The 15689-nt window shown below is 39.0% G+C and overlaps 1 protein-coding gene across 4 annotated transcripts in view; it reads right to left on the bottom strand.

The window, feature by feature from the left end:
* Nucleotides 1-15689, bottom strand: part of RASAL2 (RAS protein activator like 2) — a 355403-nt gene that overhangs the window by 157428 nt on the left and 182286 nt on the right. For all 4 annotated transcript variants that reach the window (XM_047840334.1, XM_047840335.1, XM_047840332.1 and 1 more), the window contains exon 3: nucleotides 4917-5043. In XM_047840334.1, coding sequence (XP_047696290.1) covers nucleotides 4917-5043 — 127 coding nt within the window. The remainder of the gene's footprint in view (nucleotides 1-4916; nucleotides 5044-15689) is intronic.

Genomic DNA, 15689 nt, shown 5'->3' with positions numbered 1-15689 from the left:
TAGCTTATACATAGAGTTAGGCCTGAGGCTACTTTAACAGAGAAGGTCAGGGTTAAAGCTAAGGTTTGAACAATCAGTATCCTCTGATAATTTTGATTAAAAGAGTTAACTTTTATAATAATTTTATAAATGACTTGGAGAGGATATTGTAATTTTCTTCAAAGTTTCCTAAATTTTTATCACTTAGGTTGATAAACTTAGCACTCCGTAGACAGAAGGTTGGCTGTTCCCCAAAGATTTTTCAATTTGGTTCCTTTCTTTGGTGAAGCATGTTAAATTTTTTGACTCCTTCATTTACATAAATATTAAAATTTTGGACAGCTAACTTTGCCCCTACAAGATTTTTCATACATTCTTTCCCAAAGTTTGGTACTATGTATGAAAGACATACTATGTTAAATTATAATTATAGGTATATCTATCAAATGCTTCTGGGTTTTGAGGACTTCATGATAATGAAACAGACTTACTTATCACAGGCACAGGTTTTTAAAAATCCAGAGATTCTGTAAGTAAGACCATAGGGTAACTATAAGCTTTTATCATAGTATAACAAAATAGAGGCATGAGGCTCTGCAGCTTTCAGTCACCACTTGTAAGGCTTTGAATCTGTCCGAGAAATGCTACAAACAGAACGGACGGAGTTCCCGATTCACTGCTGTGCCCTCCACCAGCCAGGCAGCAGACAACATGCAGGGGTAGACAACTTCCTTCCATAAATGTACACTTCACAAAAATGCTGTCTCCCGCTCAGCTTTCCCCTTCCCCCTACTTCACACTGTTCTTATTTGATGGTATTTGACGGCTTTTTAAAGTTGAATTCATGTAGGTTACCTTTAATATTGAAAATTAATCTTGAAAATCAAATATTTACTAGTTCTAGCTCACGCGGTTGATTTACACACCTCCCGATATTGTCAGTATGCAAAGACCCTACTGTCAGAAGAAATAATTTCCTTCTGAAAATTCAGCAAATCATTGCTTTGCATTGTTTGAATTTGAAAACTCTTTTGATGAATAAATTAAAATCTGGATATTGTCACCAGGGGTAAGTAGTTTTTCCTAGGTTTTCTAAATCTGGAGATGGGTGCTTTAGACGCGATGTTCATATGCCTTAAGAAAACGTCGCGGTTTCAGTGGGCAAGAATTTGGTGTATCAAAACCTGACTCAAATGCCAGTGTACATATACATTTTAGTATCTTGGGTGATCCGTAAAGTGCTGAATGCGAGAGTCGGAGAAGTACCAAGTGAGAAGTACTTTCTCTGCTGGCCACTTCCCACTCTGCTGTTCCATACCCATGCACACTTTTTTTTTTTTTTTTTGCTAACTTTTTGACATCTATTAGGTTCTCATCAGCGTAAATGTGCTCATGTTAAACTAGGTGTGAGACACAAATATGGGCCTTCCCATCCTTTTACATTCACAAGTTTTTTAACCAGTCTGAAATCTGTGACGCACAGTAAGCTGGAAGCCACCATAAATTCTTCACAGACCCTGTACATTCAGAGAGCTCCTTTCTGTCCCACGTTCTCTGCAGTAGAGTAAAAAGCGCATGTTTTCCACGAGTGGGCATTTCTCCATAGATGACGACCTCATACCTGAAATCAAAACGTATATGTACCATGATTTTACATGGTATCTGCACAAACTGATCAGTGTTTGGGATTCCTCTACTGGAGAAGAATAAAGAGAATCTAGAGTTTGCCAAGTGTAAGAACCATGTAAAACCAGAAGGGTTTCCCCATTCACACTTGACTCAGCTGCCTTATTTGGAAGCAAAATTCTGGATTTCCATTCTTCCTTTCTGGTCTGGCCTTTGCCAGGGCCTCCTCATCTTCCCAACCTCTAAGTGTTATTCCAGGGCTGAGTCTTGGACTTCTCTCTTCTACCTACACCCATTTCCCTGGTGATTTCATTTAACTTCATGGTTGTGAATACCATCTATTTGCTAAAGGTCTACAATTTCCTTCTTTTTTTCTTTTCTTTTTTTTTTTTTTTTACACTTACTTATTTATTTTGGGGGTGGGGTGGGGCAGAGAGAGAGGGACAGCAAGAATCCTAAGCAGAGTCTACAATGTCAGCACAGAGCCTGATGCGGTGCTCAGTCTCACAAACCGTGAGATTATAATCTGAGCCAAAATCAAGAGTCAGACCCTTAACCAACTGAGCCACCCAGGTGCCCCCAAAGGACTACATTTCTGTGTCCAATCCGTACCTCCCTCTCTTGATTTCCAGACTCACATATTTCCACTTGGGTGTCTAACAAGACTCTCAAACTCAGTACGTCCAAAATTGAACTCCCAGTCAATCCCACTTTCAAGTGGGTGTCTCCCAGTCTTTCCCATTAAAAAAAAATAACAACCTGATTCCTCTAGCTGCTCTAACCAAAATCCTTCACTCTTCTGTTTCTTACTTCCCATATCCAATCCAACAAGCAGATTCGGTTGGAAGTCAAGGGTTCCCCATCTCACAGAGTAGAAGCCAACGCCCTTATGATGACCCACAAGACCATCGTGACCTGCTTGCCAAAGGGCTCAGTGATGTCATCTCCTACCAGTCTCCCCCTGCTCATCCGTGTCAGCCTCACTGGCACGTGTGCTGCTCCTACAACAGCCCAAGCATAGTCCTGCATTATGCCAGCCATTCCTCTGGGTGGAACCTCTCACCGTCAAGTATCTATATGCTTAACAGTCATTATTTTATCAGATCTGTACTCAAATGTCACTCAACAAGAGGCATTCCTTGGTCACCTCAGCTAAAATTACACTTCCTTGCCATTCCTATCCCCATTCCCTACTTTATTTTTTTCTTTGTACTTATCACCATCTAGCACAGTAGACAGTCCATTTATTACTCTTGCTTAGTGTCTGTCACTCCTCAATAGAATGTAAGCTCCACAAAAGGACACATTTTTGCCTAATTTTTCACTGCTATATTTTGAGGGCCTAGACCAGCATCTGGCACATAGTTTTCACTCAGTAACTATTCGCTGCGTAAATGAAAGGTTTTTAAAAAACAAAAAATAAAAGCCACACAATATAATATGTCACAGTAATAACATGTACTGTGATTAGTCATCAATAATCTATCTTCTTAACTACATAAGAATCTTCTAAAGGCAGAAATCTTATCTTACATCTTTTTTCATTCTTAGTGATTGGCACAGAATGTTACATATACAGCAATCACTCAGTTAACTATTTGACAGCAGAAAATTTTGCCTAAAGACAAATCACTAGGAGACAAAAACAGAACAGAATAATTATCTAATTCAACATTAAACAGAAAGGTAAGGAAGAATGACTGTAAAAGTAGCCTTTTCCCCTCTGGTGCTTATAAGCAATAGCTTTCAGTGCTAATTGAGGACATCCACTCCGAAAATGATTATGGACGCCATGAGTCTAGATGGCTACCACACTTGTAGTCAAGGGCAGAGGTAGAGGGTTGGCTCTGGACTAGACACCTTGGCCACTCATCTGAGTTTATCTTTGGGATCAGAACCTGGAATGGTGGAGACTTTTTAAGAATTATTATATAGTTTTCTCTTCTATACAATTGTAATAACATTTGAGACTGTGATTACACTTCTTCAAAATTAAGTGACTTTTGTAGGTCAAAGCTTGAACAGCCAAAGGTTCATGGAGAAATGGCAAAGACAGTCATCAACATAACATTACAAATAACGACAGCAAGAGGCTGAAGAAGGTGACGCTGAGCCAGTCCAAGCCACATAGGACCTGTACGTGAAATATAAATAAACTATAAAATGGTTACACCCAGACAGGTTTGCAATGTAATTTAGGCTCACATTTAAACTGGTTTGAACACATGCTAAAGAAGTACAGTGGAAATAAGATGAAAGGAAATCTTGATTTCTTCAAGTGTGACTCCTTGAAGAAAAGTGTTTGCTCACCTAATTTTTAGAAAAGCAACAACTGTTACAGGATTAAAAAAAAAAATAACGATAAATAAAGGATCCAGATTCTGAGCAAGAATTCTGAGTTCCATGTAGAAAATGAAGAGAAATGAAGAAAAAGGCAAAAACAAACCAAAAAACCAAATCCTGATTTTCAAAAATACAACCAAAATCACAGAATTATCCATATTACACAACATAGAGACAAGAAATGGTTCTGTATATCTACCCATCAAATGCCTATGACTTAACGTCTAGGTTCACTAAGCAAATAATAATACAACAATACAAAGCACCAAAGCATTCCCTACTTTTCACATTCTTTTGTTATTTTATATCATCTTAATTATGTTTCCTTAGAATCACCTGACCTGTCTAATAATCTACATATCTACTGGTAAGCACACAAAACATCAAACAGAATACACTTGGTAGGAAACAGGGCAAGAGTTGTTTTGATATTGACAGTAATTCTTTTGTGCCTAACAACTCAAGCGAGTTTCTTTTTTCCATTTCTCCCTACTGTCACCCACTCCAACCATGAATATAACTTACGTGGGACATGTAAAATTAGCTCAGCTAAATTAGCCTGATCCGACATTACATAAGGCAACATCAGTAGCTGTGTGAACAGGACACAAACCACTCAACACCAAGGTTCCACACAATACTGGCTCCCCAATGAATCTCAGTGCTTCAACAAGATCACTTAATGCTCTTTCAAAATTTGAAGCCAAGGAGTAAACTCAGAAACAACATTCTGCCTAGGCCTGTGGTCCTAGCACTCAGATAAATTTTAGCTCTGTAAAATAACTTTGTTGCCACTTGGTAGCAAAAAACAGAACTTTCTAATGACCACTAACTCTGTGTGAACATACTGTATTTCAACACGCTCACTGAACAGGAAAAGCTGGATGTTTTGTGTTATTCTAACACTCAATAACAAGCCCATAAACTACCGGATAAAAGCTGGGAATGGTTTCCTTTTACTAGCTTACCCAGTTTAGTGGCGCCCTCTGGTGGGTACTCAGGAAACTGGCCCTCGGAAGGGACACTGACGGTTCTCCTCAGGCATCGCCCTTTGGTGGAATCTGTCTGCTGCTCCTGTCCTCCCTCCACAGGTATCTAGTTAACCAAAAGACAAAAGACGTGAAACTCAATAGTGAACTTGCCATAGCTACCTTCACGCTGAATATTTTTAGCTAATAAAGATAGGAGTTCATAATCATTAGAGCAAAGTAAGCAAAATGTAGAAAGCAAGTATTTCCAACTGTAAGACATTACCCACCCCTTGTGAGGAAGTTTTTCTTTAAAAAGGAACCTGAAAGATCAGGAAAGGTGAGTATGTAAATGAGCTTTACCTGAAGTCCGCACAAGTCATATCCAGGTGTGTACCTGTTTTGGGTGCTCAGAAAACAAAACACCCACACAAAGACTCTTTTATAATCAGAAGCTAGTTCACAAGCTCCAATTCTTCTGACCAATGCTCAATAAGGTAAACAGAAATAAAAGCCGGCCAGAAACAATTAGCTCCAAAACTCAATTTAAAGAAGGTTTTGTTAGATAAAAATAGTAAAATCACCAGATTTTCTTCAATTTTGCCATTAAGCATTTAGAGACAGTTAATAAAACACATTTCACTGGACACTTGCATAGATACCTATATCAAATGGCATATTTTCTTCTAAAAGTGAGATTCATTATTAAAACCCTAAAAATTTTCTTTCTGGCCTAATTTCAGGGATCTATCAAGTGTTGTTTGCATATGTGGAATAAGAACTATGAAAGGTACAAAAGATCTCTAATACCAATAAACGTATTGGTTTTAAAACGTACTCACAGGTCATCATTGTAGAGTTACAGGATGACTCTAAGTCCCCCCACCCCCCCCCTTTTTTTGGTAATATGCTAAAAGATCAAATCATTTTTGTTTACTGGCAGAGGGCAAAAGCTTTTTCACAAAGATATTTTACCAGGAACCTTTATCAGAATCAACAATAATATTGGTAACATCTTAAATAGTTTGGCAAAACACGTCAGTAATTGAGCACAGTTTCTAATTTCGTCTGGCTCCAATACTGAAATTTCAACAAAATTCAGTAATAATGATTAGCATTGAGCTCTTACTTTGTGCAAAGCTAAGGAATTTACCTGTGTGACATTACGAGGGAGACATTATTATCATCATCCCTTTTTACAGGTGAGGAATAATTTATTTCTCCAAATGATTACAGTGGACACATCAACTGATCCAGCCAAGTCGGGATAGATACACGCTTAACTTTATATGCTTAACTTTATATGCCTTCTGCCTGACCTCGGTAACCCAACTCCTCTGCCTGGGGTCAAAGGGATGACAGCAAGGGAAACTCTCTTTGTTACTGGGAATCTGAAGAGCAAAGTCCTAATGTCTTCATAGGAACTAAAAGTCTGAACACTCTTTAAAGGACCCCAAATTCCCCATTTCCTCATGACCATAAAACTATGGCTAGTGCTTGCACATCGGGAAACCACAAGGCAGAATTAAGAAAAATTCTAAAAAAATAAGGGGAGACCAAATAATTTCATCAATAAGGACATGAGCTCTTCCAAAAGTCAAAAGTCCTCTGTAATATAAGACTTTACGGACAGTAATCTAAATCATCCATCCATCCCTTTCAGGATGGAAATTAATTATCTCTACTTAAATAATTAAAAGAGTAGCAGTACCAAGAAGTCAGATAACTTCCTCTGAGTAAGAAAGGCAAAGATGTGTCCTCTACCTGCCTTCAAAGCAGGATAGAATGGGGAAAAACAGTTTGAGTCTTTGAACAAAGAGATGAACATAAATAAACACAACTATTTTTGTTCTAGCTCTAAAAATACTTGTTACCTGAAATAATGAAGGCCTAAGCCTCACAGAAAAAAGACAGTAGTTGTTTTTATATTTTAGGAAGGAATGACCCATTATGATCTTTTCTGTAGAAATTTATAAAGGCCATATCCAGGAAAAAGAAAGAAATGGCTTCTGCTATCATATACTTTGCCTCTAGCATAACTAAGGAAGAGAAAAATAAAATATATCAAACTTCTTATACGGGCCTAAAATTCACTCACACAACTATTTTCTCAAAGTTTTCATATAGAGTCTTCATTTCCCACTCTTGAAACTTAAACTATAATTGAAAATTCCATTCAAAGTACTGATGTGGGAAACAGAGGCAAAAGAAAAAACATCAAATTTCCTTACAACTTACAGTCCATTGGGGCACCCGAGTGGCTCTGTCAGTTAAGCGTCCGACTCTTGATTTTGCCTCAGGTCATGATCTCATGGTGTCTGATGGAGCCCCACGTGGAGCCTGCTTGGGATTCTCTCTCTTCCTCTCTCTCTCTGCCCTTTCCCCACTTGAGCGCACACACACCCTCTCTCTTTTTCTATCTCCAAATAAATAAATAAACTTAAACAAAACAAAACAAAACAACTTACAGTCCACTGAGACAGGCAGAGTGACATTCCTTTAGAAACTCAGCTGCCTCGATGATGACACTTTGCTAAGAGGCAAAAGGCAATCTCAGCTAACATTATACCGACTTCTAGGATCCCGTCAGGCTACTTTAACATACAAAAATTCCTTTGGAAACTTCCTTTATCTCCACCCCCCAAGATATAGGTTGGCAATCATCCTCTAAGCATTCGGCCCACTGATACACATCCGGAGGGTCTCGTGACTGAGCTTTTATACTACACAGTCATAAATGACCTTTTCCTAACGATAGCTGGTCCCTCAGGATCCTCGAAACCTTGTTTCCAAAATACCTGGGAGGCCTGTGCTGTCCCGCACCCACTCCCAACCTGAAGGCATATAGTCAGTCACCCGTGGCAACCCCAGTGCAGCTTTCTACCCAGAGGTCCTGTCCCCAGGCTTTAATAAAACCGCCTTTTTGCCCCTAAGACCTCTCAACAATTCTTTATTGGCCGTAGGCTCCAAACCCCAACATTTCCACATCAGTATCACTCTGAAAGGTTAGGGCATTTTTACCTCTCATTCACGATTTGAGGGAGAATAGTGTTGACTTTTATTCTAAACCTGCATATCTTAACAATATTTTACTTTTACAGCACTATCGATTGATCCTTACCTAAAATAATTTTTAAAACATATTGATCTACTCTTTGAAAATTAGAGGGATCATATTCCAAGTATCTTCAAATGAACTAAGCTGGAGTTCACAAGTCTCAGAACACAGCCAGAGAGATCAGTTTTACAAAGTCAATTTTAGGAAAGCAATTTTGTCCTTTCTGATTGCCCTAATTTAGTTGACTGGTTCACACTTGCTTGTTTAGGACACTGAATTAGTCCTTAAATATTATATCTCTTCCTAGTTCCAAAATAAATTAGAGGACTTTTTCTTTTCACCTCTTCGTCCTTATACTGTGCTTCTGAGTGCTCTTTTTCCTCAGGGGAGGCAGGTGGGTGGGTAAGTGCTTTCATTCATTCCATTTTACAAAGAGAAAGGAGAACACAGTAAGGAGTAAATGGCTTCTCAGGTATCTAAGATATGTTAATAACAAAGTCAAACTGAATCTCTGACTCTCAGTCCTCTTTGTTAGTTCCAAATCATCCATGGCAATGAAGAGCAACATGGGACAAACAAATCAGGTTACTTAGAAAACATTATTTACGTAACATATACCTCTATGTTGTCTGCCAAATCACCTTTCATTTTGTTTAGAATTACATAGGAATTAATTTCCATGTCAGTCAGAGTACACACACATTAAATAGTCAAGTACAGGAAACCAAGATAATGCTAACAGCAAAAGAAAGCATTTCTGGGGCACATAATTCCAAGTTTATCTGTCGTATAGGGCTTCTGCATAAGCTTTTCCACCAGGAAAGGATTCTGCTAAAAGAGTGTTTTAATACTACTACCTTATAGAGTAAGTGCAAACTCCCTAAGGCAGTATACCAGGCTTCCCACAATCTGGCCACTGTCTGAGTGTCCAGCTTCATGCAGATTTTACATTCTAGGAATACCACATTGCTTGCACTTCCCTAATATATTCCCTATTTTGTAGTTCAGCACCTTTGCTTAGTTGGTTCTCTCAGCCTGAAATATCTTTCCTTACTTTCTTATCTACACCTGCCAAGCAAACTCCCAGTCACCCTAAGGCTTAGGACAGGCATTACCTCCTCCAGAAATCCTCCCTTCTACCAAGTCCCTAAGAGGAGGGTAAGGTACACCTCCTCAAGGTTCCTCCAATAGCATCTTCTGGCTCTGTCACCGCACCTATTACACTGAATTATAATTATGCATTTGAACGACTAATTCTGTAAGCTGTAAGTCAACAGCTTGTACCTTACCAGTCAATGGCCAAGCCCTAAAACAGCTCCAGCCCACAAATGAATGAATGAATATTTGATACCTAGAGATGGGGGCCACGTCAGGCAAAGGAAAAAACTGGCCAAGAAATTGTAAACATACAACTTTTGTTTTGTTTTGGAACAGGAAGAAGGCCAATTTAGCTAGAGCCTCTAGAAGTGTGGTAGAACACAGAAAACCAAAATTTATTATGATTGCATTGGGAGGGGTTTAATACCAGGTCATGCATAATTCAGGAAGCAGTGGGAAACTATTCCAGCTTTTAGACCAGAGGAATGGTAGTTACTTTATGGGTCTGTCTTCTTCCTACTTCTCCCTCCAAGACATTCCACAGATTAATATTCATAACACATAGCTTTGATCATATCCCTTTCTTTCTTAAGCTTCCTTTGGTAATTACCCATTGCCAATAGCATTTTAATGACACAGATTACAGTCCTTTAGAGTAAATGAATTTCTTTCTTTCATTCTACCCCCATTTACTTGTGCTATTTATCAAATGATATTTAAAAATTGGGGCCCGTGGGTGGCTCAGTCAGTTAAGTGTCTGACTCTGGCTCAGGTCATGATCTCACGGTTTGTGGGTTTGAGCCCCGTGTGGGGTACTGTGCTGACAGCTCAGAGCCTGGAGCCTGCTTCAGATTCTGCGTCTCCCTCTCTTTCTGCTCCTCTCCTGCTCACATTCTGGTCTCTCTCTCAAAAATTAATAAACATTAAAAAAAACTTTAAAAACTTATTTGTCTTATTTCCACAACTGAATTTGATATGGGGGAGAAAGAGGAAGGAACTGTGTTTTATTCTTTGTAACTCCTAACTAATGAATGCATATATAGGGGCACATTATGTATCTGCTGAATAACCTGAAAATGATTCTGAATGAAATATGCTATGGGTAGTTTACCAGAGGACAAATAATAGTTGATTTTTTAGCTATTTTTTTAGCCGTTTGCACAAAGCCTTAAGTGTTATTTTCATCAATATATCTGAGTGTAAATATTGCTTTTCAAAAGCAGTAAAGATACTCTAAAACATTTTAAAATTGCATTATTACTACCTTGCTGCTTATATGCTAGCTCCTAGCTTTAAAAATTCCAAATACAGAAAGTAGAAACTGAATAATAGGAATTATTCTTCCTAATGACTTGGTTTTGCCGAAAGAAAGAAATCACAAATTCAGCTTTCTTCTGTATTTTTATACTGGCTGTACCTTGAAGGGTTCACGATTGTCCTCTCTGCCACTTCCCTCAGCTCCCTAATCTCTCGTTTACTTGGCCTTATCTCTTGGAGCAAAATGGAATTCAAATGGCCTCCTACGCCCTCTTTGAACTGGGGTGGTGCCAAGCCAGCTGGGGCCTTTTCTGGCATCCGGGCAGGGAAGTATATTTCATAACACATCAGCAGCGTCTGTTTGGCACAATTTGCACGAAGCAATTTACTGAACCAACGAGTCATTTCTCAAGGTGATACTCCTGGCAGAATTCTCTTTCAGCATTCTTCCCAGACCTACCCTTCTGTTATAGTCTCAAATTGGTAAGGCGTGTGTTTAACACTCTTCCCATGTATATCCCCCAAGCAGACGTGTTCCCGTTTCTGACGGGAAACATGCAGAGTTAAGAGAGAGCACGAAAAGATCCCACACACTGAATACATGAGTGGTACTAGACTAATATAGTCCTCCCACATTCCAGCAGTGCCTGGCCTAGGATTCAGTTTAAATCCTTATGGAACCTCTTAATTATCTTTTGAACACAGCAGTCAACACCCTGGTGATTAGTTGATGAAGGTTTTAAACAGCATCTTTAGATAATTTCAGCAGGAAATTCCTTAAACTCCTTGTTTCAATGAATTCTAAATCTTCAATTTGAAATTCCAAGGAGAAGTGTTATACTTCTCATGACAGTGTGGGTGAAAGGTAGAAGGGTGACCAGCATACTCTGGTTCTTCCACAAAAAAAATGGGTCTCTAATCTTTTCCTGTAATGAAATTAACAACATATTAAGTTTATCATTTAAGTAGCAGGTATAGCAATGGCTTTACATTTTCTTTTGGGAGAGACTTAATCCAGTTTTTTCAACTTACTGGTAGAACATACCTGTCTCAGAGCATTAAACTGTTTCTGTATCTGCTTTGTATATTCATTATCCCTTCATCATCCCTGACCCAGTCTATGGCAGTAATCTTCACTCATTTATTTCCTTCCAATCCCTTTCAATCTACTTTCCACATGATCAACAGAGTTACTTTTTTTTTCTTTATTTTAATTTTTTTTGAGAGAGAGAGAGAGAGAGAGAGAGAGAGAGAGAGAGAGAATGTGAGGGGGGGAGGGACTAACTGAGAAGGAAAGACAGCATCTTAAGCAGACTCGATGCTCAGCATGGAGCCCAACACAGGGCTCAATCTTAGGATGCTGAGGTCATGACCTGATCTGGAATCAAGAGTCAGATGCTTCACTGACTGAGCCACCCAGACGCCCCCTAGAGTTCCTTTATTAAGAAGCAAATTTGATGATGTCATTGCCCTGTTAAATACCTTTCTGTGGTCTAAATCATTTCCAGAATAACATACAAATTCTTTAGCATGGCCTAAAAGGCACTTTATTGTTCAGTTCTTGCTAGCTATCAGCTATTTTTTTTCCTCTTGTAAACTTGATTCCAAGAATTCTGAACATTTTGCAGTTTGCCAAAGAGATATGTTTCTTGAGTTTGTATCCTCATACGTACTTGGAATATCCTTCCCTCCTTCTCCTCCAGCTGAGCTTCTATTTGTCCCTAAAGACATGGCCCAATCATAAATGTCTCTGTAAAATCTTTCTTGGCATTCTTACTTTCACATCACAACCCACCCAGGCAATATGTCAGTTAATCTTTCCCTTATGGTTATAATTTTTGGAAAAAAAAATTTATTGAGGTGAAATTCACTTAACCTAAAATTAACTATTTTAAAATGAATAATTCAATGACATTTATCACATTCAAATGTTGTACAACCATCACTTCTGTCAAGTTCCAAATGACTATAGCTTTCAATTTACCTTGATGTGACCAATAAGACTACATCTTTGCAACCACAATACTGCTCAATAAATAAAAATTAATCAAATATTCAACAATGGAAAAGCAGCTTATGGATTATTTTGTTCCTTTTTTATTATCCAGTTTTAGAAAAAATATGGAATTAAGTCTCATGTTCTGGGCAGATTTATAATACAAAACGAAAAGATAGAAAAGAAGGTTCATCTCCTCTCAAATTTATATTAAGGAAACGGATATTCAGAATCAAAGTTTATAATTTACCTTTTAAAAAATTTATTGGACAAATATTTATTGAGAATTTACTTCTATGTCACGAACTGTTCTAACCACTGAATAATACAGCATTGAATACAAAATCCCTGCCCCAAAGCTTATGTTTTCATAGGGCAAGAGATACGTAAATATAACAAATTATAAGGCATTTTAGAAGGGGGTAAAGGCTATGAAGGAAAAAAAATCAAAGCCAGGTTAATCAGACCAAAGTTTTGGGTGGAGATAGGAGGAGCAGTTACAATTTTAAATAGGTTGGTCAGGGTTGGTCTTGTTGAGCAGGTGACAGTAAGTGAAGACTTAAAGGAGGAGAGAGAGTGAATCATTTACTATCAGAGGGATATCAAGGCCTTGAGGCAAGAATATGCTGATATGCTCTAGAATTATAACAATGCCAGAATGACTGGAGTGAGCTGCGCAAGTCTATGGCCTCTGAAACTTAGAAGAATGGACTTATCATTAACAGAGAGGGGGATGGCCTTTGGCAGGTTTGGGAGGGGAAATTAGGGACCCACCGTGAGGCATGTTAGAGTTGACTATTACATATCCAAGTAGGTGTGTATGGACAGATGGATATATGGGTCTAGAGAAGAGAGAAGTATAGTCTTGAGACAGAAAACTCGTAAGATTGGAGGAGAGTCCTAAAAAAAGTGAGGCCCAAGGACTGAACTCTGCAGCACTCCTCTGTTAAGATTTAAAGAGAAGAAGAGAAATCTGCAAAGATGACTCAGAAGGAACTGACAGAGAGGCAGGAACAAAAGTAGGAGAGCATGAGAAGCCAGGTGGAGAAAGTGGTTCTAGAAGGAAGGAGCAAATCAGTTGTAGGAAATGTCACTGACAGATTGAGTAGTATGAGAACTGAGAACTGACGACTGGATTTAGTGACGTGGGGGTCACCAGTGAGCTTAAGAGAGCACTTTTGGCAGAGGGGTGTAAGAATCTGATGGAGGAGGTTTAAGAGACAATAAAAGGAGAAGAATTAGAGGCAATGGGTTTAAAAGTTTGCAAGAATTTTTGCTGTGAAGGGAAGCAGAGAAAGAGGTGGTAATTGGAGCTAGAAGTGAGGTTAATACAGGCTTATTTTTGCTTTTAAAATGGGAAAAATAATAGCATACTGATGGGGAATGATCCAGTAGAGAGCAAAAAATTCAAGCTGTAAAGAAGCAGGGGAGGATTGACAGTGATTCCTCCTGGAATAGGCAAGAAGGAATGGAAAGTGTGCACCTGGAGGGGCTGACCACGGTTGAACTGTAGTTCAACCACACTTAAAGGAGACAAATACAGGCATCGGTGGTGGATGGGCAGACACAGTGCATGCTAATGAAGTGTGCATAAATTCTCTGCTGGGTGCTTGAATTTTTCTCGGTGAAATAAGCAGCAAAGTAACCAGCTATAAGAGGGTAATAGAGAAAGGATTAGAACAGAGGAGGTGTGAAAAAAATCACTTTAGAAGTCATTTTGGATCGTGCTACTCAAAAGTGCGGTCCAAGGTCTTATGCTGTTCTGCAAACTGTTTGTACTGGTTACAGTACAGAAACAGAAGTGTGCCTCGTGTGATCAATGGGTTTGTTTCATTGCACAGCAACACTTTCCATGAACGTGCATAATTTTCATAATTTTATTTCTTCTTTTCTTACGATTATTCGGCCCATATTTGTTGAATCGTGATTTCATTTTAGTTAAATCTAATTAAAAATTCGGGCTTATGTTTTTTATGTCTTTTTAAAATGTCAGTTTTCTTAACTATTCACTTCATTGTATTTTGTTCACAGTCAAGTGGAGAAAAAACTAGTCCTTCACCACACACAGACTGAGAAGAACCAGTCCGGGAGAGCTGGACAAGATTAAGCTAAGACATGTTTTGGGACTGCCAAGCAGCTAAATTAGGGGTTTACATGAGGATTGCAGCCATTAGTTTAAAGAGTGTCAGTATGTTGGAGTGGTCTTGTCCAGGCACGTTACATTGCACGGAATCAGGGCAGGGTAGACGAGGGGCAGGATTTAACTGAGTCATCACCATTACCAAAAGAGCATGATAATGTAAGAGAAGGGCAAGGGAATAGTATGCAAGGGGTGAGTAGAATGGCTATGAAAATGAGGCAGACTGAGGAGGGGAGATTGGACATTAGAGGTATGAGGGGCAGAAAAGCTTACAGCATCAATGGAAAATAGGTTCCAAAAGGACTGAAGGATTGTTAGAATAAGTAATGAGCTAGGAAGACAGAAGGTGATGATTAGAGTGTAGAACACATGGAACTGAGAGTAAGAAGAAATTATAGCAATGAGGTGGGGTAGAGGAAAATATTCTTCGAGGAAAGGAGGTCAAGGAACTGAGAACCAGTGTGTTAGAAGCATCTCTGAAGATTTAATCCACAAATTAGGGCTGAAGTAGTGTTGAAGATAATGAGCCAGGTGCTCAAATCAACAAAAAATGACAAGTAATGACTAGGGGTTGGAACACGACTATAAGAGGAGACTCAGGATTTGGACTTTTTAGGGAGGGAGGAGAGGAATCAGTCATAAAAGACGAAGGACACCTAGTACAGGCATTGAGGTATGAGGGCTGTGGGAAGAAAAACAGCCAGCCCTTGATAGGACTTCACAGAAGACGGTGTGTTCAGAGAAGTTACAGGTTCTCATGAAACCAAGAAGTTAAGGGATGCCTACAAAGAACTGGTAGAAGAAACAGCTGATTTTGCTGATGACGGACTGTGAGTTGCAGAGGGTATAGCGATAGGGTTTTAAGTGGTAGGAAAAGATGAGTAGAAGGCAGGGGCAGAAAGGAGAAAGGGGGATTTGCAGACACATGCAGAGTGTGGGAGATGAGGGGTTCCCCAATGTCCGGGGCTATTCTTGATGACTGGCATAAAAAGGAATACAGTACATAAGATACTGTTGTAGAAAATTATTCCTCATGAACGGTTATTTTATGAGACAAAAGGGGGCCCAGGCCTGGAATACTCAACTGATCAGTAATCTCTCATCAGTGGATTTTATCTTGGTTCTAGATGCGGCATGTATCTATGCTCTACCTTATGTTCTCTCTATCCTTATGCTATTTAATTTCTTACAGTACACTCTAAATTGAATAAAAGTTAGGTAAGG

Source organism: Prionailurus viverrinus, chromosome F1, assembly GCF_022837055.1.
Source record: "Prionailurus viverrinus isolate Anna chromosome F1, UM_Priviv_1.0, whole genome shotgun sequence".
Classification (NCBI taxonomy): Eukaryota; Metazoa; Chordata; class Mammalia; order Carnivora; family Felidae; genus Prionailurus; species Prionailurus viverrinus.
This window is presented reverse-complemented; position numbering and strand designations above follow the sequence as displayed.